General features: G+C 44.4%; 1 protein-coding gene across 1 annotated transcript; it reads left to right on the top strand.

Moving 5' to 3' along the window:
* The first annotated feature begins 2,298 nt into the window (after positions 1 to 2,298).
* Positions 2,299 to 14,692, top strand: DBI (diazepam binding inhibitor, acyl-CoA binding protein). Its single transcript, XM_084808129.1, has 4 exons — positions 2,299 to 2,366; positions 5,243 to 5,360; positions 11,120 to 11,182; positions 14,447 to 14,692. The coding sequence occupies exons 1-4, from the start codon at positions 2,358 to 2,360 to the stop codon at positions 14,521 to 14,523; spliced, it is 267 nt and encodes an 88-aa protein (XP_084664255.1). The 5' UTR covers positions 2,299 to 2,357; the 3' UTR covers positions 14,524 to 14,692.
* Positions 14,693 to 24,045: the final 9,353 nt, after the last annotated feature.

The raw sequence follows: 24,045 nt of genomic DNA, 5'->3' as shown, positions 1-24,045 counted from the left end.
GGGTTGCGGCTAAGAGAGTGGCTTACAACAATCCTGCAATATAGTCTACTGTTAATATTACAGGCTAGAAGTGAGACCAAGGAATTTCAACCAAACATACAAAACACGTCTGATGTTATAGAAAAGGTTAATCTGAAATTGCCATGAGGCCCCCTCCCACCCCAAATCCACTCCTCAATTGCATAAAGGTTCCTGCTCCATTGACTTCTGTGCAGCCGCCTTCAGTTTTTAACTGATTTAAAACTCCCCCCAAAGTCACTTTTTTCATTCAAAATAATACCTGAGCTAGAAAAGGGATAAACTACTGTCTTTGTTGCTAGCTGGTGTTTTGGGAATGGGGAAGCTGCCACCCAACTGTAGTTACACTAAACGTCTGACTTTCCGTATTTTTTCTATGGGCACTTTCATAGTCATCAAAAGGAACACAGAAGTTAGGAAGTCTACTTGAGTCTAATTTTAAAGTCTATATTTTATGTCTATGAAGGTGAGAACAATTTGCTCCTTTGGCAAGGTGGGGGTCGCGATTTGGAATACTCTTTGCACAGTGTCTTACAATTGGACATGTGACGTTCTACACCCCACGTATTGGAATGGCATGACTTTTCCCTTTGGGTGGGTGCTAACTGGCATCATTATGCTGTTTGCAAGGGGCTACAGTCTCAGTGATTTTGTCAGTCAACTTCAAGTTCCTGATTGTAGGTCATAGAATCCACTCTGTGCGGGCCAAGAACATGTAAAAAACAGTAACACATCAACAATAATAGAAGCTCTCTTTGATTTAGAGAGCTTTGAAACAATCATGTCTACACACAGCAGAAATGAAGTAAACCTTCTCCCACCACACACTCTCCAGGCATGTTTTGCACCTTTATTGTGGCAGAAATGCAGCATGTGGGGTTGTGGGCTGACTTCCCGTTAGCATGATCCGCTTGATTGTCTCTAGAAACCCCATGCTTCAACAATGCAAACCTGTTCACCCTGAACTCAGTGAGTTCTATTTATTTATTTACCTAGAATATTTGTATACCGCCCCATATCTAAAACAGATTTCAGAGTGAAGAACATAAAAGACAAAATAGTAAAATAATAAAAAGATTAAAACACCATATTAAAATTATGCTTTAAAAAAAAAAAACAGAATGCCAACAGAAACCGTGGAAGGAATGCCTCCAGGAACAATGCTGTTTTCAGGAGGTACTGGGAACAACACAGTGTCGGTGCCTGCCTTTGCTCAAGGTGCAGGGAGTTCCAAAGAACGGGGGCCACAACAGTGGGACTTACTCCTAGGTAAATGGTTATAGGATAATAGACCTAAATTACAAGCAACAGTACAGACACAAGTTCTCTTAACTACGCTGTGGTAAATGATTCTAAGCATCGCACTCCTCTTTAAGAACATAAGAAATGTCTTGCAAATTCTACCTAATGTAGCATTCTCTGAGCGCACATTCACACAAACGCCCAGCAACCAGCAGGATGGGATTTTGTGGTTGTTTTAAATTGTTGTCCATCGCCTTGATGACTTTTTAATAGATAGGACGGTATATAAAAGTTAATAAATCATCATCAACGTAATCTAGCTACTGCCGACCCTTGCTTAACGGTTTAGGAGTTCTCTGCATATGCATGTGCACAGCCCTTCAAAAAGGGTTGTTGTTGTTGTTCAGTCGTTCAGTCGTGTCCGACTCTTCGCGACCCCATGGACCATAGCACGCCAGGCCTTCCTGTCCTGCGCTCTCTCCCGGAGCGTGCTCAAGTCCATATTCATTGCATCCGTGATGCTATCTAGCCATCTCATCCTCTGCCGTCCCCTTCTCCTTTTGCCTTCATTCTTTCCCAGCATCAGGGTCTTTTCCAGAGAGTTTTCTCTTCGCATTAGGTGGCCAAAATATTGGAGCTTCAGCTTCATTATCTGTCCTTCCAATGAGCACTCAGGGTTGACTTCCTTCCCTCCCTCAATCCTCCATAGCCTGTTTTCTTGTCTTCAGCACAGGTGGCATCATGTTTTCTAAAGCAGAACCTGCTTACTTGGATCTTTATATGGCTTGCTATGACCTTCCATCCAACTTCGCTCCGCTCCTACAGGAGTCGACAAACTACTCGGAGGAGCCGGAAATGGGGATACTCCTCCATCTTTTCCTAGATCTCTGGCGACGAGCGATTCAGGCTCGTCAATTCGTCAGCTTCCCGAACTGCGACGGAACGAAGGGCCGCGAGTCTCCGCCCGCCTCCGCTGTGATTGGTCGGCGCGAGCTGGGCTGATGGGTGAAATAGCGCCGCTGGTAAAGCTCTTACAGCGGGGCTAGTCGCGCGGTTGCTGCAGCGGTGGAAGGGGGCTGCGCTGTACTGTCGCCGTCATGACCCAGGTAAACCCTAAAGGGGATGCGCCTAATGCGTGCCCGTATAGGAAAGGGCAGTAGTGCCTCTTTCTCTTTTATTAGGCTTTTAAGCGTGACTTTTTTCTTCTTTTTTTGCATTGGGCGGTGGGGGGAGAGGGTGTATATGCGCCCCGCCTCCCCGAGGGTTTCCCTTATTCGTTTTTTTCTCTCTGGCAGGAACTCGTGAGCTGGGTTTTCCTCTCAACCTAAGCCTTCCATTTTGTGTAGCTTGTGTTCCCCCTTCCCGCCCCACCCCCGGTCTTCTTTCTCTCTTCTCCTTTTAGGGGACTAAAAGCCCCCCCCCCTTTTTTTTTTTCCAGAATTCTCATTTGTGTCACATCTCAAGTTTATTGGAGGCTTATTCATCTGCAGTGATATAGTTAGTGGTCACGATAAACTGCAGATGTGACTTTTTCCCATTCAGGTGCTGGCTTTATAAGGCCATAGGAAGTTGCTGTATACTGAACCAGGCCCTTGGTCCACCTAGACCAGTACTGTGTACATTGACTGGCTGCAGCTCTCCAGGGATTTAGATAGGTGTTTTTCCATCCCTACCTGGAGATGCCAGGGGTTGAACCTGGGATCTTCTGCTTGCAAAGCAGCTCTCCACAGCTAGGTTATAGCTTCTCCCTCAGAGTTTATGCAACTCTGCTAGACGGTATTAAACTGTTCTCCAATAATGAGGAGTCAGGCTTTAAAAAAAAAAGAAACTAGGGGGCTCATGGGCCACCAAGGTATCTTAGCAACCAGTATATCATTGTAATCCCTATGCATAAAAAAGGTTTAAGTGGGGTTCTTGGTTATCTAAAACAATTAGTGCAGTTTTAACAGGCATTAGCAATGTTTTAGAATTTGCCTAATTGTTTGGGCTACTGAGAGAAAGGTTCTCTGGTTAAACTTTAGTTTTTTGTTGATATCTGAAGAGTTTCAATATAATTTATTTATTTATTTATTAAATTTATTAATCACCCATCTGACTGGTCACCCAGCCACTCTGGGCGATGTACAACCCCCATAAAACAATTTAAAACAATAAAATTTTACCATAATTTTTTTTTTTAAATACCCTAACCCACCCCAAATGCCTGCCTGAACAACCACGTTTTTAATGCACGACGGAAGCTCATTAAAGAGGGGGCATGACGGAGTTCCCTAGGGAGGGAGTTCCACAGAGTGGGGGCCACCACAGAGAAGGCCCTCTCCCTTGTCCCCACCAGTCTAGCTGTCCTGGCTGATGGGACAGAGAGAAGGCCATCTGAGGCTGATCTTGTTAAGCGGCCTGTCTGGTGTTGCTGGAGGCGCTCCTTAAGATAGGCTGGGCCGGAACCATATAGGGTTTTAAAGGTCAAAACCAACACCTTGAATTTGGCCCGGAAAACAACTGGTAACCAGTGCAACTCCTTCAGCACTGGAGTGATGTGATCTTGCCGGCGGCTGCCTTTAATCAGGCGAGCCGCCGCGTTCTGTACCAGCTGCAGCTTCTGAACCGTCTTCAAGGGTAACCCCACATAGAGCGCATTACAGTAGTCTAAACGAGAGGAGACCAGGGCATGTACTACCGATGGGAGCAGATGGTCGGGAAGGAAGGGGCGCAGCCGCCGTATCAGATGGAGTTGATACAGCGCTGTCCGGCTCACAGCTGACACCTGAGCCTCCATGGACAGCTGGGAGTCCAAAATGACCCCCAGGCTGCGGACCTGGTCTTTCAAGGGTAGCCGTACCCCATTCAACACCAGGTCAACATCCCCCAGCCTCCTCTTGTCTCCCACCAAAAGTACCTCGGTCTTGTCAGGGTTGAGCTTCAGCTTATTCCTCCCCATCCAGCCACTCACCGTCTCCAGACATTTGGACAGGGATTCTACAGCCAACCTTGGTGAAGATTTGAATGAGAGGTAGAGCTGCGTGTCATCCGCATATTGATGACACTGCACCCCAAACCTCCTGATGATAGCCCCCAGTGGCTTCACATAGATGTTAAATAGCATCGGGGAGAGGATGGAACCCTGTGGCACCCCACAAGTAAGTGGCCATGGGTCCGAAACCTCCTCTCCCAGTGCTACCCTCTGGTACCTGCCGGAGAGGAAGGACCGGAACCACCGCAATACAGTGTCTCCAATGCCCAACCCCTCCAGGCGGTCCAGGAGGATACCGTGGTCAACGGTATCAAAAGCCGCTGAGAGGTCGAGGAGAACAAGGAAGGAGCATTCACCCCTATCCAGAGCCCTCCTCATATCATCCACCAAGGCGACCAAGGCCGTTTCTGTCCCATGCCCAGGCCTGAAGCCCGACTGAAATGGGTCTAGATAATCAGTTTCTTCCAAGTGTGCCTTCAACTGCACCGCCACCACCCGCTCAATCACCTTGCCCAAAAATGGCAGATTTGAGACTGGCTCCTTAACATGTTACCCAGTATCTGCAACAAAGTAACTTCAAATGTTGGGCATGTGTAAAAATACCCACATGCATTGCTGTATGTATGCACTGGAAAATACTAGCCAGTTGTAGCTACCATGATGACATGTGCGTAAGCTGATGTATGGTGTCTAGCTGCACATGGTACTTGCACAATGTCTCAGTGGAATCAACTTGTGGAAACCAGTAATCTACAAAAGAAATGTGTAATATATGAGACAGCCCAATTTCACAATTCTCCCACGCTAGGAGGTTTTATCAAGCTTCAGATCTCTATGCTGTTTGCCCAAATAAATCTCTACGCCTGTGTAGTAAGACTGTAATCTTGTGCACACTCGCCTGAGAATAATTCCAGTTGAACTTGAGGGGACTGCTTCTAGGTAATCACGCATAGGATTAATCTGTAAATTGATAAAAAAAATGAGTGTAATAAGCATTCCTTACTGAAATAGGCAGAGTTTGATAAAGCAGCTGAAGAAGTCAAGAAGCTGAAGTCCCAACCAACAGATCCAGAAATGCTGGACATCTACAGCCATTTCAAGCAAGCTACAGTTGGAGATGTAAATACAGGTATGAGTTAACTTTGATAGCTAGTGCAATTGGGCCTGAATGTAGGAGACCAGATTCAAATCCTTGTTTCCCAAAGAAGCTCATTGGGGTGACTCTCAGTCTTTCAGTCTAACTTACCTCTCTGAGTTGTTACAAGGAGAACTGTGAATTACTGTAGACACTGGCAAGTTGTGTTAGTTTCTGTTCTTTGTCTCTACAGATAGAAAAAAATCCTGTATGCCATGAAGACCCAAGCGAGCATCATGTTCAAGTGAAGCTTAGGTGTATTTAACTGCAACTTTCACAAGTGTAATTATCCCCTCAACACATAACTCTGTAAATGCCCAAGGCATCCTTGCAAATAGGTCAACTTGACTTCCAGCTTCCAAGCTCCTTGTTTGGTTGAAAGCAACTTATGTGTACTGGTGAGCTGCTGTTCATGATGTTTTGTAAGATCTGCTTCATACCACACAGTGGTAAAGCATCACTTTCTGCTTTATGGATATATGGCATGAAGCCACAGCCAATCCCTACTCCCTGGGCTGCGTACATACTTCACAAAAGTATAATACACAAAAAGTGTGTGTAAATATATTAAAGTAGCAGTTGGAGCCGTAAGTGTTGTGCCTGTTAAAATACATTGGTTTTACTTCAAGTCTCCCTGTTCTGACATCTCTGGTGACATATGTTGCAGCTGCACTTTGAAATACACAGTGCCTCGCGTGCTTCAGGGAGCCTCTTTGGGAAGCAAGGCGCATGGAGATGTAGTGGGTGCTCATGGATTAGACAGTTCTGACTAATTCTCATGGAACAGTAGATGCCTCAAGTGTGGTAAATTTTGCACTGGTGCCTGCAGAAACAGTTGACACGAAGCCTTAGCTTAGTTGTTTTCTGATCTTGATGTCTTCAGTGAGGCAGTTCACCCAAACCAACAGTTCAGGCATTTATTAACTAAGGGCATAATCCTATTGAGATAGATGGCAGCCTCTGAAGTCAGAGGCTGCTGAGTATCCAAATACAGAGCAGCCGTAACACGGAGGCTGCCAACTGTCCTAACAGGATCACCTCCCTGCTCCATCCACCCTACATTTTTGGCTAGATGACTGATTTCGGCTCTCTGTCTGTAGCTTTGGGAAGAGAAGGAGGCCTTGTGGTGTATAGGAAGCTGTGTAAAGTGGCTTCTGCGGTCCCCGCCCCTGGACCCGTCCCCGTCTCCTTTTGCCATCTCTGCACTCTCCAAGTGCGGAGACATAGCTGATGTGGAGAGAACCGCACTGGCTATGAGGGGCAGGGGAGGGAGCATGGAGCGCAGTTTCTGGGACCTGAGGTCAGAGCCCTAGCTCCGACCTCCATTCCCAGAAAGTGAAAGATCTTATGGCCTTCTAGACACTATTTAATGGCCATAGGATTGCTCCCTCCAGATCCTAGTCCAAGTGTGACTCCCGAGAGTTTTGAGACAACTTCTAGAATTATTTACACCCCTAAAAGAGAAGGGGGGAAATCTACTTCAGGCTTGCAAATTATTTTTTTTTTTTAATCATGCCCTTCCTGTACAGGTCTTGGACATGGGACTCATGAAACTGCTGCAGAGTAGTCCCTTATGCAATATTGTTGTACAACAATTGAGTAGAATGTGCATGAGCTAGAGCTGTGAGCAAGTGGCCTCTTGAAATTCTCCACCTTATTGTGTGCAGAGAAATTTAGGTGACAATTTCTCCACAGTTTCTTCAAGGTAGGGTTCCCCGTTGGCAAGTCTTATAGCACAGCTTCTTTCTTTTTTCCTAAGGGTTTTTGGGTGTTTTGTGCTGCAACAGCATCAACTGTCTTGACAGGTTACCTCCCCTCGCCGCATTTGCATCCCCGCAACACAGGTGGGGCAGTGTTGCGTCAAGCTCCAGGGATGAGGTGGAGTTAGTGCTCTGCCAAAACCTGTCTTCCACTTTCCTGAAAGTTTTCTCCCCCCATGGAATAGGCTTCCATTGTTCTGCCTCATTCAGGATGTTTCATAGTGTATTTTTTGTGGTGTTTCTGAGCTTACATAATCACAGCTAGCCTCTCAGGCTGCCTGCACATCCTGATCTAAAAAAGCCCTATGGGAGGAATTACCTCATGGTGCCTCAAACTGGGCTTTAATTGGAGTATAGGAAGCTGAGGGAGGCTACAGGCTGCAAGAGAGATGATTGCACAGTGGAAAACAGGACACTTGTGTTCACTTCTCAGCCACGTCCTAGGTAAGGTCAACCCAAGAAACCCAACCCCAATCCATGAAAATTTCTCAAATTTCTTCACCATTGAATTTCTTTTCAAATCAGTTTCTCTTCCATCAAACTGAATTAGAATGATCAAAAAAAATGTGAGAAATTTTCAACACAGCACTACGTCTGCTGCTATTGATGTCTTGCCATGCTGGGTACTTTAAGTATCATGTTATGAGTGCTCGGGAAGTGAATGCCAGAAGTATCAGTTGAGATAGCAGTTTAGTGTGCTACTAGACCAGTGTTCACAGTCATTAGCCTGGAGCATTATGCTTTGGTTTCATCTTTCCAGAGGAAGATGATTTATCAGATATCCTAGTGGAGGATGGAAATAACATTTACAGGCTGTAACATCCCATTGGTGTCCAGTAATTAAAAGCACACCTAGCACAGAGTCTGCAGGTCACCTTGGACAGTACTGTTTGCAGGAGGTGGTATTTTATTTTTAAACATCCCTTGCCAAGATCATCAAAAAAATGGCTAAAGTAAGTTTGGGGTGTGCTATAAGCAATTGCATGGAAAAGCCCTAAAACTCTTATGAGACTGAGGGAGATAAAGCACTTGTACGCCTGTTTGCTTTAAGTTTAGAAAGAAACTTCCAGGGGTTTGGTTTAAGGCTCCCATAAAAGAGCACCATGTAAACACGACTCTTGTATTGATCATGAGAATCAGCACTTATACTCAGGGGCAAGTCTTTCTCATTACCTTAAAGGTGCCGAGTCAGAAGCCTGATCTACTAGCCTACCTATGGTGCAATCCTATGCATGTTTAGACAGACAAAAGACCTACAAAAGGCTGGCTGGGGAATGCTGGGGGTTGTAGGCCTTTTCTCTGTCTAAATATGCATAGGATTGCACCCTTAGTGCTTCAGCCTATTGGATAACTTTTGAGTGCAGGTGAACCATGCCATTCCTACTTAAAATTGGAATGAGAGTCTAAGTGTGCAATCCTATGCATGTTTAGACAGAGAAAAGGTCTGAAACTCCCAGCATGCCCCAGGCAACATGGTTAGCTGGGGCGTATCGGGAGTTGTAGGGTTTTTTTTCCTGTATAAAAATGCCTAGGATTGTGCCCTAAGTATAATCTTGCTTTTCCTGTAACTTATACCAAAACAAGCAAAGCTGAAGACCAAGCATAATACCCTGGTACTAAATAATAACAGCCAGAGGACTGACATGAGTGATTACTTTGCAACAATGCTGATACTGTTAGGCATACTGGGGCAGGGGAATCTGAAACTGTTGCCTAATGTAGTGCTGGCATCTGCAGTGGAGGACAAGGGATAGTAGCTTTGCTTTTTTCCAAGATGGCCCTGCCAGCTAGAACTAAAGGTCATCCACTGCTCCTTGCAAGTGGCTGATTTTCTTAATGGTCCCATTGCCAGCCATGGAGTGAAATGACATATGGTTCTGCATGCAACTTAGTCTGAAATGCCCCAGTTTGCAAACCTGAACACATCACAATTGTAGCCCTTTCCCCCTCACCCTAAAAGCACCGACTTGGGAAGTAGATCAAAATCCACAGCCTTTCCCAAGCCCCTTTAAAAGAGCAGGAACACTCAGTTCCCTCTTCTGATGAACAAGCTGGACCAAATTCTCCCCCACCGCTCCGGTGTTGGGATTTGTCAGCTTACAGAGGGAAGAGAGGCTGTTCTGGTAGGGTAGCCACTATGCCAGGCAAAGACGCAAATGGCCGACTGAGCCGGACAGAAAGCTGCCGGCTCAAAGTTCAATCAAGCCTCTGTGCCACCCTCTGGAACAGCTATAAGGATTACTGAGCATGAATGCAAAATGACTGGAATACTTGAAACGCCCAATATGAGTGACAAGTAATAACATTGCATGTGTGATATTGATGGCATAATCCACTCTAAACAAAAGACCAATTGGAACCCAAAGGAAGAAGTGGCCTCTTTCATGTGACCATTTCCAGAATAGGATCTGCCTCCATCTCCCATAGAGTGGCTACGTGCTAGAATACAAAGCAGAAAACGCAAGAATATGTTCTCATGACTATATACTGAACAGGATCCTAGTTGTATAGAAGTACACTCCTTTCCTGGAACAGCCATGATAACCAGTGTGCAGCTACCTAAAAGAGCCGTTGTTTAAAATTGAGCACCTCCTTCTGGAAAGTTTTGGGTGTTTTATGTTCCAACCCACAATAAAGAGACTGTGTAAAAAGTAAATGTTTTATAATAAATGGGGAAATGTTTTATTCCAAGCCCAATGCATTTCTTCCCACTTTAATTCAAAGCCTTCTTCAAGAGTCATATTAAAAATGCCTACAGAGATTTCTGATAGCTGTATCTCCAAAATTCAAAGACTCATCAATTTATATTGAATGTTTTCCAGATGTTTTTGAACTTGTCATTTTATGTTTTAGTAAATGGATCTTAAGTGTCCTTGGATGTGTACAGAGATGGGGATCCATGACTCTTCCTACCATCTTGCTATTTGTAAATGGAATGCTGCAGTGCAAAAGGCATGTGGCTTGCACAAGAGAGCTTAGGATTACTGTTCCTGATGTAAAAGGCTAAAATTAGTTGTAATTTGACATCTTTTAATATCTGTATGTCTGAAAAGGTCTGTGGCACATTCTCAAAGTTTCAGGCTGCCTAGCTTGCAGCAAAGGTTCTGTCTTTATGCTAGAACACGCATAGAAGCCTACGTTACCCAAGTAAAACGTGCTCATCTGTATTCAGGGGTTCTATTTTGGATGAGACATCTTGTGCTGAATTTCATCCTGTTTTGGAATACATGAGTCAGCTTTCAGATTGCGTGTGAAAACTTGTTCACATCTGTGATCTTCATAGAATTGTAGGGTTGGAAGGGGCCTATAAGACCATCGAGTCTTCTGGAACAATAGATGAGTTGAGAGTATTTGGTAGCCTCTGTACTCTTGAGCAAGAAACAAACATGCCATGTTGACCAGATAATCTTTAGATTGAAACTGCTCCAAGGAAAGATGTTGCTTCTTAGCTATCAGTGGCTTTGCAGGAAATGTCATGGCTTATCAACCATTAGCTTATCAACCACCTGAGCAGGATACAACTTTAGCAAGAACAGCTAGAATATCTCTTTAGTACACAGCAAAGTTTTGTCTACCCTGGTGCAGCCGAAGACTTAAATGTTTATTGTAACTGACAATAACCTATATGCCTGACAAACCTCTAGCATCCTTCAAGCTTTTTAGCTTGACCTAAAGGCTAAAAATCTCTGGCTTTAGGTCCCAGACTCTTAAATAATACATGTGCGTATATATAGAGAGGTGGTATAAATATCCCCTTTTCCAATCTCAACCAATTTCTTCTTTCATATCTGAAGTCTAAATGAACAGCTTGATTTTTAAAATCAGTTAGCCTCTTTCTGGGCATGACTCTGACCATTTTGATTTCAGAATGGATCTAACCTGCATATTATTGTGATTTGCCTCTTTCCATGTGAACTCGGCCCAAAGCAATAAGTTGTACTGCAGGAAGAACCACAATGTGCCTAAGAGCGATGTTAAAATGTTATCTTTCAGAACGCCCTGGAATGCTTGATTTCAAAGGCAAAGCCAAGTGGGATGCCTGGAATGCTTTAAAAGGTAAGCCATGGCCAACGATGGGTCATCTTTGCTATTTTCACCAGAGGCATAAGAGGGGAAGTTCTAACATAAGAGAGGAAATTTTAACAACTTGACCAAATCTTCAGGCTGCAAATGGAAGGAATTTCATTGAGTGTAGTCCTGGCAGATGGTATTAAAGGCAACTGAGCTCGGCACATGCTTCATTTGTCCAAGGGGGTGGGTTTCCATAAATTACAGCTGAATGCACAGTCGAAAACTCTAGAAGTAGAAGAGTAAGGGCACAATCCTATGCATGTTTAGACAGACAGGCTGGGGCATGCTGGGAGTTGTAGGACTTTTTTTTATGTCTAAACATGCTTAGGATCGTGTCCTAAGTTGATTTGCTTGCAGAACCCACTGTTGCTATCTAGACTAAATCTTTCTTGGGATATTGGTACTTCTAGTAACCTCCTAGTGTTTCTACCTGTCAAGAAACTCATACAGCAGCAGTGAATCTGGAGTAAGGTAGATGGCTGTCTAAGCTTCAAGCATCTTAGGGCACCATCCAGGAATGGCTGGAGTATGCTGGGAGTTGAACTTTTTTCGATCAAAACATGCACAGGATTGTGACCTTAGTCTTTCATAGCTTGAAGATCATGTTTAAATATCTATGACTACTTGGCACTTCTAGTCAACTACTTCAGTTAATGCCTAAAGCAGGGATAGAGAGCCTCCAGTCGGTGTCCCTACGTGATCCGCCAGATGGTGATCCAGTTGGGTCCACTAGGCTGGCTCATGGGGTCTCAACAGAGGCCCCTGCCCCAAGCTCCTCCCCTTCAGAGCTAGTGGAAAGAGGAATCCCTGCTCCTCTGCATCCCTTGCTCATGATGGCTTTGCCCACCCAGCATCCTCCCCAATGGGGGAAATGCAGGTGAAGTTGGCCCGTGTCAGAAACACTAGCTGGGGAAGCTCCAGCCAGCCCTTCAGCCAGAGTGGCTTTACCCACCCCACATCCTTCCCAATAGGGAAAGGTGTGGGGCCAGCAAAGCCAGTCCCCAGCAGAAGCACTGGTTGGAGAAGAAGCTCAGCCAGAGACTGGATGACATCAGTAGACATGGCCATGGCTGCTGATGTCATGTGGGTGGGGCCATGCCCCTGATATCATCCAGCCCACAGAGGGCTGGGTGCTGTGTCATCTGGCCCCCCACCCCAATTAAGTTCCCACCTCTGGCCTAAAGTTATAGAACACATGAACTGTCTTGTAACAAATAGATAACTCGTGGGTTAGATCAGTCTCAATAATGTATTTAACATTGAGACTGTAAGCCTGTAGGCAGAGTGCTGTAACTGTACAGTGCTTAGTAGTGTTAAGCACTTAACATAATTTTCCACATATAAGTACCTTGAAACCATTGACCAAGTTACTGTTTTTCATACAGTTGCTCCTGTGTAGCATAGCATGTTATCTGGGGTTCATGCATCAGGCACCATTCCTTCCCTAACAGGGGCTGATGTGCAAACTCCACAGTAAGCATTGAACATCATGAAGATGACACCATGGTACAGCTATTTCAAATTTGCAACAAGTAGACCAGCTCCAGGAAATGGAGCTTCTACTGGTAGCAGCTTGACCTGGTGTGCTTGGGACACATAAGGAACTTGCCTTATGACTTGACAGAGTTGAACTATTGCTCATACAGCCACCAGGGCTGAGCAGTGGACTTTGGACAAGGGTCTCTTCCAGCCCATCTGCTTGGAGATCCCACAACTGGAGATGGACAGAGGCAAGGTTAGAATACCAAATGTACAAAATACATGTTCTGCCACTGAGAGCTGTTCCTCCCTTGGGTACACTTGATCTACATAAGCTATGAAGGTGAGCTGTGACCCTCAGTATGCACAGGTGGCTCCCAAACCTAGAGGCAGAAGGTGTAAAATCCACCAGGGATGACAAGTCAGTAATATACAGTTGGCTGATGATTGGTTTCTTGAGGAAGCTGGGTTCTGTGGGTCCCAAGAGTTTAAGAATCAAGATTGTGCCCCTCCAGATATTTTGGCTTACAGTTCCCATCAGCCCTAGCCAGCATAGCCAATGGTAAAGGAACATAGGAGTTCTAGGCCAAAAGAACTCCCATGATACTGGCTAGGGCTGATGGGAGGTGTAGGCCAGAACATCTGGAGAGCCACAGGTTGTCCACTCCTGCTCAAGATAATGTAGGATTATTTAGGCTTTCAAGGTTTGACTCATATGATATGTGAACTTCTGAGAAGTGGCTAGATTTAGCCAGCATTAGGTAATTGCAGGCCCTCTGTTGTACTTCTGTTTACATATGCATGCAGATCTTCAGTAGCCTATCCTCTGGACATTTGGAGGAATTCAGCATGTGGTAATGAAATGCATGGGCTTGACATGTAGCTTTCACTTGGCATAATTCAGGAAGTCATCAAGCAATTGACAGAACTACATGAACATTATATAGAAGAGACTTGCTTGCTGTCTTGATTGTTTGAATTATGTTTGACACACTGATCACTATTTTTAATCTGTAAGTCATATAGAATAGTAGGGCTGGAAGGGGCCTACAAGACCATCGAATCCAACCCCCTGCTCAGTGCAGGAATCCAAGTCAAAGCAAAGTCAATATGAACTCTAGTAGTTCATTCCTTCTGCTTCCTGGCCCTCATTAGGCCCATGGCTTCAGTGGCTCAAAAGGTGCAAAAGCTGGCCATATAGTATTCATCTAGCATTGCCACTTGCGGACTAGGGTCAACAGATACAGGGTCTGTGCCAGGGTCAACAGATACAGTGAGCAACAGGCTGATTCTTTAACTTCGAAAATGTCCAGAGCCTTTGTTCTTAAACATGGCAATTCGAAACCTGGGTAGCCCTGAGAAGCTAGAGAGTAAAACTAATCCACAGACCAAAACATAACTTCAGGTTAAGGTACTCCTGGAGGTCATGGTTTCTTTCCTCACTCTATCAACTCTTAACTGATTCTAGCCTCTACTACTTACCCAGCTTTAGCATCATAATTGGGCTATAAAATGAGGCTTTCAGGTAGAATTGATCATTGTTCTCATGCCATAGGAGTAAAGGATACACTAACCTGGGGTTATGCAACGAATTAGCACAGAGGAGCCATTGCGTAAACAACATCATCTCAACTAGTCTGTGTTCCAAAGACATGAGTGCACCTTAAACATTCCATGGAGCGGGGAAGAGATAGAACTGATGTCTCATTTGCATGGCTCTAACACTTCCATATTGTATTTCTGTTCACCTGGCTAATTTCCTTCTTTCAGGAATGTCCAAAGAAGATGCCATGAAAGCATATGTAGTAAAAGTGCAAGCACTGAAGGACAAATATGGAATGGAATGAAACTCCTGCCTGCATGCCTTAATGGAAACATGCCTTACTAATACTGTGGATAACTATAGTGTGCTACACAGTACTGCAGTGCCAAGTATCGATGCCACTTCAGAATGAATAGCTGTGTAAATCTACTTCTAATGGTTTCTAGAATAAAGCTATGAAATTCATAAAAACATGATCGGTTTGCCTTAATACACGTTAAGTGATAAAAAGTGACGTCCTTCGCTTGTCTCCTCAATAAAGAACCTGAATGTGGATCTCCCATCAGCAAGATGAGTCACTGGTTGGCTCCAGTGGTGTCGTTCCCCTGATGGAAGCAGTTCCATCAGCAGAACCAGGAGAGGGGAGTGATTCCCCCTTTCCTCTCGTGCCCTCAAAATCTAATCCGGAGGGCTGGGAAACCCTGTGGAGCAGGTTTTGGGGGGCAGAATGGGAGAAAGTCCCATTGCGCTAGCTGACTTCTGGTAGCACAGTGTTGGATTTAACCATATGACTGGCATGTTATCTACTTTAGCTGTCCAAGGCCCCTGGTAAATAAGGCTCTGACTCAACAATAAGGGTTGGAGGATATCTCTGTTGAAGCTGAATACAGGCTGCATATAGCCTATGGCAGGGGTCCCCAATATTGTACCCACAGGCACCCAATTTAAAAAATTCTGTATTTTTCCCATTTTATTTTATATATATATATATATATATATATATATATATATATATATGGATTTATATGAAATGCATACAACCTTCTAGCAATTATACATGGGCTGCAACAAAAGTGGACCAAATATCCAAATAAGTATCCATTTAAAGGTGATGTCTATATGCCACCCTTTCAAATATTGAAAGTGTTGTAAGGTCCTCAATCCATTGCATTATAGGAGCTGAGTGTTTATCCTTCCAATGTTGTAATATTAGACTTTAGCTGTCAAAAGGGCACAGAGAATCATAGAATCATAGAATAGTAGGGTTGGAAGGGGCCTACAAGGCCATCGAGTCCAACCCCCTGCTCAATGCAGGAATCCAAGTCAGAGCATCCCTGACAAATGGCTGTCCAGCCTCGTCTTAAAGGCCTCCAGTGTGGGAGAGCCCACCACCTCCCCAGGTAATTGGTTCCATTGCCGTATTGCTCTGACACTCAGGAAGTTTTTCCTGATGTTCAGCCGGAATCTGGCTTCCTGTAACTTGAGCCCATTATTCCGTGTCCTGCACTCTGGGATGATCAAGAAGAGATCCTGGCCTTCTTCTCTGTGACAACCTTTCAAGTACTTGAAGAGTGCTATCATATCTCCCCTCTGTCTTCTCTTCTCAAGGCTAAACATGCCCAGTTCTTTCAGTCTCTCTTCATAGGGCTTTGTTTCCAGTCCCCTGATCATCTTTTTTGCCCTCCTTTGAACCCTCTCCAGCTTGTCTGCATCCTTCTTAAAGTGTGGTGCCCAGAACTGGACACAGTACTCCAGATGAGGCCTAACCAGTGCTGAGTAGAGGGGAACTAGTACTTCCCGGGATTTGGAAGCGATGCTTCTATGAATGCAGCCCAAAATAGCATTTGCCTTTTTTGCAGCCACATCACATTGTTGGCTCATATTCAGCTTGTGATCGACGACAATTCCAAGATCCTTCTCGCTCGTAGTGTGGTTGAGCCACGTATCCCCCATCTTGTAACTGTGCATTTGGTTTCTTTTTCCTAGGTGCAGAACTTGGCATTTGTCCCTATTAAATGCCATTCTGTTGTTTTCTGCCCAGCGCTCCAGTCTATCCAGATCACTTTGAATTTTGTTTCTGTCTTCCAAAGTATTAGCTATCCCTCCCAATTTTGTGTCATCTGCAAATTTGATCAGCATTCCCTGCACCTCCTCCTCCAAGTCATTAATAAAAATGTTGAAGAGCACTGGGCCCAGGACTGAGCCCTGCGGTACCCCACTCGTTACCTCTCTCCAGCTTGAGAAGGTCCCATTGATAAGCACTCTTTGAGTCCGATTCTGTAGCCAACTGTGGATCCACCGGATCGTTGTTTCATCTAGCCCACTTCGAGCAAGTTTGCTCATCAGGATATCATGGGGCACTTTGTCGAAAGCTTTGAATCCATTTACACTGACCATTTGTTAATTTCCATGAAGCAGGTAAATCATTTAAAAGTGTGCACATCAATGACTATTAAAGACTGTTCCAGTATAATTTTTTTTCTGTGTAACTGGACATTCTGAAAACGTTTAAAAGAAGCATTCATTGTATTGCAGTGCCAGCAATTACCTGAATTAGACAATCCCTTATTAAAGAGATATTGTCTAATACAGGTGAAGCGAATGCTTTTGCTGAATAAGATGCAGCCTAAGGTCCAGAGACACGAAAGGTAGATGCCAAAGCGGCAACCCACTGGTTTAATGGTGGTCACCACATTTAGTGGTGGTGCCCACAGCCGTATCTCAAATTCCCAAATGCGCCCACGGGTCCAAAAAGGTAGGAGGCCCTGGTCTATGGAGTCTAGTGGAGATTTATTTATTTATTTATTGCATTTATACCCCGCCTTTCTCCCTCTTGCAAGGAACTCAAGGCGGCTTACATTATCCTCCTCCTCACCGTTGTATCCTCACAACAACAACCCTGTGAGGTAGGTTGGGCTGAGAGTCTGTGACTGGCCCAAAGTCACCCAGTGAGCTTCCATGGCCAAGTGGGGACTAGAACCCGGATCTCCCGGCTCCCAGTCCGTCACTGTCACCACTACACTACACTGGCTCCAATTTCCTCATTGCCTTAGTTTCTGGTTGGCCCTGTTAAGATTCATCACCAACTCATGAATGATGAGAAGCCACCAATATTTCTAGTCCTTGGACATGTAAAGTGATGCCTGCCCAAGCCTCTTGCCCCTCGCATGCCTGAGCAAGCATATGTTCAATCCACTTGTCTCCCTCAGGGATTGGGTGCTTCTACACAAAGTATGGCTAACATATGTCTTAACTCTCAAAACTCCCTTTTAATTCAGCAGTTAACTTTCTGGAACACTCGAGGGGAAGTGGGAAGCCCTTGAGTGTTCTCAAAGCTGCATACTAGCCAGTAGTCCCCTTAGCAGTGTACTGCCTTCCTAGATCTCCCTTAAAGCTTGCTACTACAGCTTGCCAAGGAGACGTGTCGCCAGGATAAGTGGTAAAATATGTGAAGGCATTTCTAGCCAGCCCAGGTTGTGTATCTGAAAGGTAAGATTCTCGCCTTACAAAATCTGCTATCAACCTGTATCTTTTTGCGAGGCTTTCTGACAGTCTAAACCAGCCACCCCCCAACCTGGCGCTGTCCAGAGGTTCCACTGCTGGGAGTTGCAATCTAACACATCTGGAGGGCGCCCAGTTAGGGGAGGCTGGTCTAAACCCATCTGCACTCAGCAGTGGTCTGGCAGGACTGCACTAGCATGGGCCAAGGACATTGTTCTGTGCCACAGCTACTTTTGGAAATGAATCAGGTCAGTCTGAGCCTAAGACTAGCTGTATACTAAGCAGCAAAAGCTCTCTTGGTCACCAGAGGGAGCCAGCTAGCTTCTAATGTAGAAATAATCTGATTAAAAAGTATAGGCTGCTTATGGGTACTGAAGTTTTTAATGGCAACTGCTAAGTTATACAAATGTATTTGTACCAGTAGCGGAAATCCTGCTTGACGGGAAGGGTAAGTAGCAGTGTTTGCTTTCTAAATCAAGCACACACTACTCTGAAATCAACAACTGGATTTGGGTCCTGGGCCCAAGTTCCCTAGTAAAATCCAGCTATAGAGACTTGCCATCTGCCTCAGGAGGCAGTGGATGTGCTTTTGCTGCTGAAATCTCTGCCCTTCCCCTAGCTGCTTTTTTCCTGGTAAGAGAGAAGATACCCTACCCATATCTATTCCTTTTGGTGGGGGTGGGGTTTTTTAATACAGCTAGTAGTATTTTCTTGTGCCCATCCCATGGTCTTCCAAGGCAGATTGCTACCTGTGAAGGGAAGGAACTATATGTGACTGTCTTGTAGAGAAACTGTATCTGAATATGTGCAGATGGCCCTCCCATTGAGCAACTGCAGTCTGTCACAACACACTTAGAATTAATCAGAAGAACATTTGCTGCTGTGGAAGTGGGCTTTGTAAGAGTGTTATTACTTTGATTTGATTTGGTCTGACTTGGATTCCTGCACTGAGCAGGGGGTTGGACTCAATGGCCTTGTAGGCCCCCTCCAACCCCACTATTCTATGATTCTATGTTTTTTTTTTAGTGATACATTTCTCGCACGCGCACACACACTTCCAGAATAGTTTTATTGCTGCACCGTGAGTCTTTCAAAACAGTGGTGGCGTACATGGTAAGAGTGCTCCATATGAGTTGGCAGCACCCACTCTAGAGTTGGTCCACAGCCATCATAATTATATGTGTTGCCCTAAAAGTAAATGTGCAGTAGAATGTAGCTAAAATTGGAAAACACTTCTATTTCTGTCTTTCTTCCCTTGTTCCCCACCCTGCCACCCTCTTCTGAGTTTCATTATATTGTTTCACAATACGTTGGCTACCTTGCTTTGTTTTGCACAGAACTGCTTCCACTGGACATCCTGTTTTTCATTATGACCTCTTCAACAAAAGAGGACAAACTTTTTTGCAGTTTGAAGTGAGCCAGACATTGGGGGGGGGGGGGGATGATGCTTTAGCTCTCACTCTTCAATAGGTTCCTTGTATGGCCTTGAGAGCAAGTTATATAATCTGTCTCTACTCCTTGCAGATAAATATGACCCCTTAACCTTACCTTTATCTTATCTGCTTGTGTTGTGATAGCTGCATTCAAAATCTATGAGAGCCAGTGTGGCGTAGTGGCTAGAGTGTTGGACTGGGAGCCCAGAGATCCGAGTTCTAGTCCCCACTCGGCCATGGAAGCTCACTGGGTGACTTTGGGCCAGTCACAGACTCTCAGCCCAACCTACCTCACAGGGTTGTTGTTGTGAGGATAAAAGGGAGAGGAGGAGGATCATGTAAGCCGCCTTGGGTTCCTTGCAAGAGGAAAAAAGGCGGGGTATAAATGCAATAAATAAATATGTATTTCTGCAGCATCTAAGGCTTGCAAATGTCATCTCAGTCACAAATATATTTAGGTGCCATCCCTCTTCCCCCACCCCATTCTACCCAGCATCCCCCTCTTTTCCTCCTTCCCGGTTTGATATATGAGGACAATAATACTGGCCTGTCTGCCTTGTAAAAAGGTTGTAAGGATGAGTGAGGTAATATATGTAAATCACATTGAACACTTGAACTGTGCTAAGTAAAATGCTATGTTACACTTTATGGAATCAAGCTATTTCACAGGTATTAGCCAATGACGCTTCTTATATGGCCGGGATGGCAACTTCTGGCCCTCCAGATGTTTTGGCCTACAACTCTCATCAGCCCCAAATAGCATAGCCAATGGTGAGGGATAATGGGAGTTGTAGGTAGAGATGTCAGAGAATTCTGCATTGGATTCCACAGCAGACTGGGTTTTTCCAAGTAATGCAGATTCCACAGACACGCAGACCAATTTTTCACTTTTGAGGGGGTTTGTGCTAATTCACATTAGCGCTAAATCCTCATTAACCAATGCAGATTAGGACATTTGTTTAAGTGTGCACTAGCACTAATGCAAATTAGTGTTAATACAAATTAGTGCAAGTAGAACAAAATTCGGGTAAAAATTCCAATTCCATCAATGAGCAGATGACGGGAAAAAAGATGCTTGACAATCTGTGAAACGCAGAATGGATTTAATAAAATCCATGCATCCCTCATTGTAGGCCCACACATTTGGAGGGCCACAATTTGCCCACCCCCGTAATATGAAGTCAGTCCACTGGTCCATCTAGCCCAGTATTTTCTGCTTGATTTGCAGGCTTCTCCATGAAGCCTTTCCCAGTCCACCTACCTGGGATCCCTTTAACTGGTGATGGCAAGAACTGAGACTGGGACCTTTGCACATGCAAAACATATGATCTATCACTGAGCTTCAAGGTTTCCACTTGATGTCATCTAATCACTGCCTGGGTCTGTGTGAACAAGGAGTTCAGATATTTCTCTAGGGTGTATTGAACTGACCTAATCAAACACTTAAAGGCCTAGATTGCTGTGTTTGCAGAACAATGTCTGGACTTTGGTAGCAACAATGCTTGCAGACTCTGATAAGTTAGGGTGTTTTTCCTTATGATTCACATCTTATAAACTTGTCGAAGCAGTACCCACAGAATTAAATACAATGAGAGCGTGCAAAATTTGACCATTTTATTATCCTGGTGATAAGCTTTTCTTGTTATATGTGGAGCAATGATAACACAAATCATGTAAAATCAGAATTCATTATTTGAGACCTTTAGCCTACTCCCTGAAATATACAAGGCTGCAGGCTGTGTCCTCTAAGTGTACTCCAGTCATTGCTGTGTTTTATAGTAACTGTTCTTTCAGCTGATCCTGAAAAGTAACTACTTCCTTCAGAGAAAGACTTGTTGATTTTGAATTTGTGACGTCGTCCAAAGGGAGCCTAAAATAAGGAAATTGCTGAACTATACTTGCAGTGTATGAAATCCCACTAATGTGACTGAGATTCCTTTCAGCTTTGATTGTATCGGGTATCTGGAAGTAAAATAATGAAACAGGGAGCACAAAACCATTTCAAACTTCAAATGCAAAAATATGATGTGATCCACATGATACCTGGAGAAAGCACATGAATGACTACTCACAAGGAATAATATTCAGAATGCAGTTTATATGATCAAATCAAATGTCACAGGGATGTGCTATAGGTTTCAGAACAGAAAAAGGACACTATGCAGTGCTGAGTGGAGATCAGACAAAACAAATTGCTAGAAAGGAATGCGAAGTAATTATGTGTAGTGCAATCCTATGCATGTTGACTCAGAAGTAAGTCCTGCTGTATTCAGTTAGATTTACTCCCATAGGATTGCAGTCAAAGATGAAGCAAGAAAATATCACAGAAGTGATTCATGCTGGGGCTTAGCTTCTTTACATGACATGTACTCAACCATGAATAAAGGTGAATAGTTTCCTTAATTTAGGTTGGTGGGGAGAGGGACTAACCGTAAGTGTCTCTTCTAAAATCTACAGTCATGCTCCAGAGAAGGTTTCAACAGGACTTAAAGGAGCAAGGCTATTCATGTGTAGACAGAAAAAAAACCCTACAACTCCCAGCATGCCCCAGCCAGCCATGCTGCCTAGGGCATGCTGGGAATTGTAGGACTTTTATCTGTCTAAACACGCATAGGATTGTGCTCTAAGTTAGGTTAGTTGTGACTAACTGGTCCCACCAGTTGGGAAGTATCTGCACATATGTTTTTACAATACAGGCAAACAAGCAAAGATTCCTTAAAAAATAAAAGCAGGAGGCATGCATGACAGGAAAGAAGAATAAGTGTGTGTTTGGGACTGTACCCTTAGATCATTTACATCTGAGTAAGCATGCATAGGATTGTGCCGTTAATCAATTCACTGAATGGGTAGATGTGGTTCTGAAAACCAATGCTTCTTGCAGATGTTCTTCTTGAGGCTCCTGGTTATATAATAAAATTGCAAGCATATCAGTAATTGTTGAAGGGAGAGGATTTTTTTGTATGCCTCAGCTGGTGGAGCTGAAGTGGTGCTAATTTAATGGCATTACAGGGCAATCAACACAGGTCAAGATGCTAATGTTGGTTCCACTTTTTCCAAAGAAAGAGAGAATCATCTCAGGATGCTCGACGAGGTTTTATTAGTAAAAAGCTCGACGCGTTTTGGCTTCTATTATTAGGCCTTCCTCAAGGGGTTATTAAAAAGTCTGCAGAGATTCTTATAACATGTCTCCTGTTGCGATTCAAAGGGTTGCCAATGCAGAATTTCTGCAGACTTTTTTATAACCCCTTGAAGAAGGCCTTATAATAAAATAGAGGCAGAAATGTGTCAGGCTTTTTACTAATAAAACTGGCTCTGCATCCTAAGGCAATTCTCTCTTTCTTTGGTTCATCTTGGATGCTCGGCCGCTTTTGCACCTCCAGTTTTTCCAGAATGCCCACAGTTGTCTAGTTGGCATTTTCCTGCTGTGTTTGCTAATTTTACATGTGCCATCATTGCTCAGAGACCCTCTTGATGAGTAACAATTTCCAGAGAGGTAGCCATGTTGGTCTGCAGCATCCATAGCCTTCCCATGCCAGCCCTGGAACTGGTGTGCATAATTTCCCTTCCACTGCAACCAATGGGTGAGAAATAGTAAAAGTGCGGGGGGGGTGAAAATTGGGGCAGGGGGTAACATGCAGCTCTTCTCTCTCTTCCACTCTGCTAGTGTAGGCCCAGTGAGCCTTTGGCTCCACCTTCAGATCTCCAAGCCACCCACCACTGGGACCACTCTGCCCAGCACTAACTGCCTTATCATCATCCACAACAATGTAATAGGCCAACCCAAAGATCACAAAAAATGTGCAAGCTTTTGAGATCTCCAGATCTCTCCCTCAAGCAAGTTGTTAGAGAAATCAGGTGAGGGAGGGAGAGGGAAAAAGGCTGAGTTGATGGTGAAGTCATGGTGGTCACAACCAGCTGGGGCATGCTGGGAAAGTGACATGGTCACACTCGTGAGATGAAATGGGGGGGAAAGGGTCTGCAGACATTCAGATAAGGCCCTAGGAGGTGAGGTGATAGTTTCGGGTTTCACCCAGAGCTGCTGAAGCTGCCCTTGAGGCAGTCATAGACTTCTTTTTGCTTTCATTGCCATCTGAATCCACCATTTAAACAATGTGTGCATAAACCCCAACTGAGGGTAGAATGAGAAGCCACTATGGGTGAATTTCTCTGTGGGGCTTCTTGCTGTGGGAGCAGCCATTTTGGATATTCAGGGCACACCAGGAGCATGCCGTAGCTTGTTACATGTGAACCTGGTGAGGGTAGTTGTTGGGGTTGTTGACAAGCCACCCAGATGGGTTGTTTTAGAGTTGCAGGTGGCTTGTTAACCACCCCAACAACCCATCCTCATTGGGTTCACATGTAACAACAAGCTATGGCATGCCCTCACTGTGCACCAAATATTCAAAACAGCCACTGTCGCAACAAGAAGCCCCATGGGGAAATTCACCCATGGTAGCTTCTCATTACGTGCGAACCAGGTCTTCATATATCTGAAGAACTGAACTTTAGGTCATGAAAGCTCCTACCATAATAAATTTGTTAATCTTTAAGAAGCAACAAGACTCTTCCTTGTTTTCACCCTTTATGAGCCAATAAAATTCTTGAGGAGCAAAATACAGAATAGAATGTTCTTACCCAGCTTCTCTGGAGGTGTTTATTACTGTTGTGATGTCAGAGAATGGCAGAGAAACAGAGGAAACAGCATCAAGATCCACCTTTAAGATTTCATCTGCTGTAACTCTTGCCTTTAGGCACGCTTAACTTTTAAGTAAGTTTTTTGTTTTTTAAATGAAATAGAGGGTGATGTTGTTAGTTATATTTTTATCCTGGCCTTTGTTCAAGGAGCTCCTTCACAGCTGAGGCCTTCCCAGTCCTGGTCTGATCAGTAGTAT

This window comes from Heloderma suspectum, chromosome 1, assembly GCF_057233095.1.
Source record: "Heloderma suspectum isolate Gila_16-S chromosome 1, 16-S_ref, whole genome shotgun sequence".
NCBI lineage: Eukaryota > Metazoa > Chordata > Lepidosauria > Squamata > Helodermatidae > Heloderma > Heloderma suspectum.
Note: the sequence above shows the minus strand (reverse complement) of the source record. Positions and strands in the feature narration are given on the sequence as shown.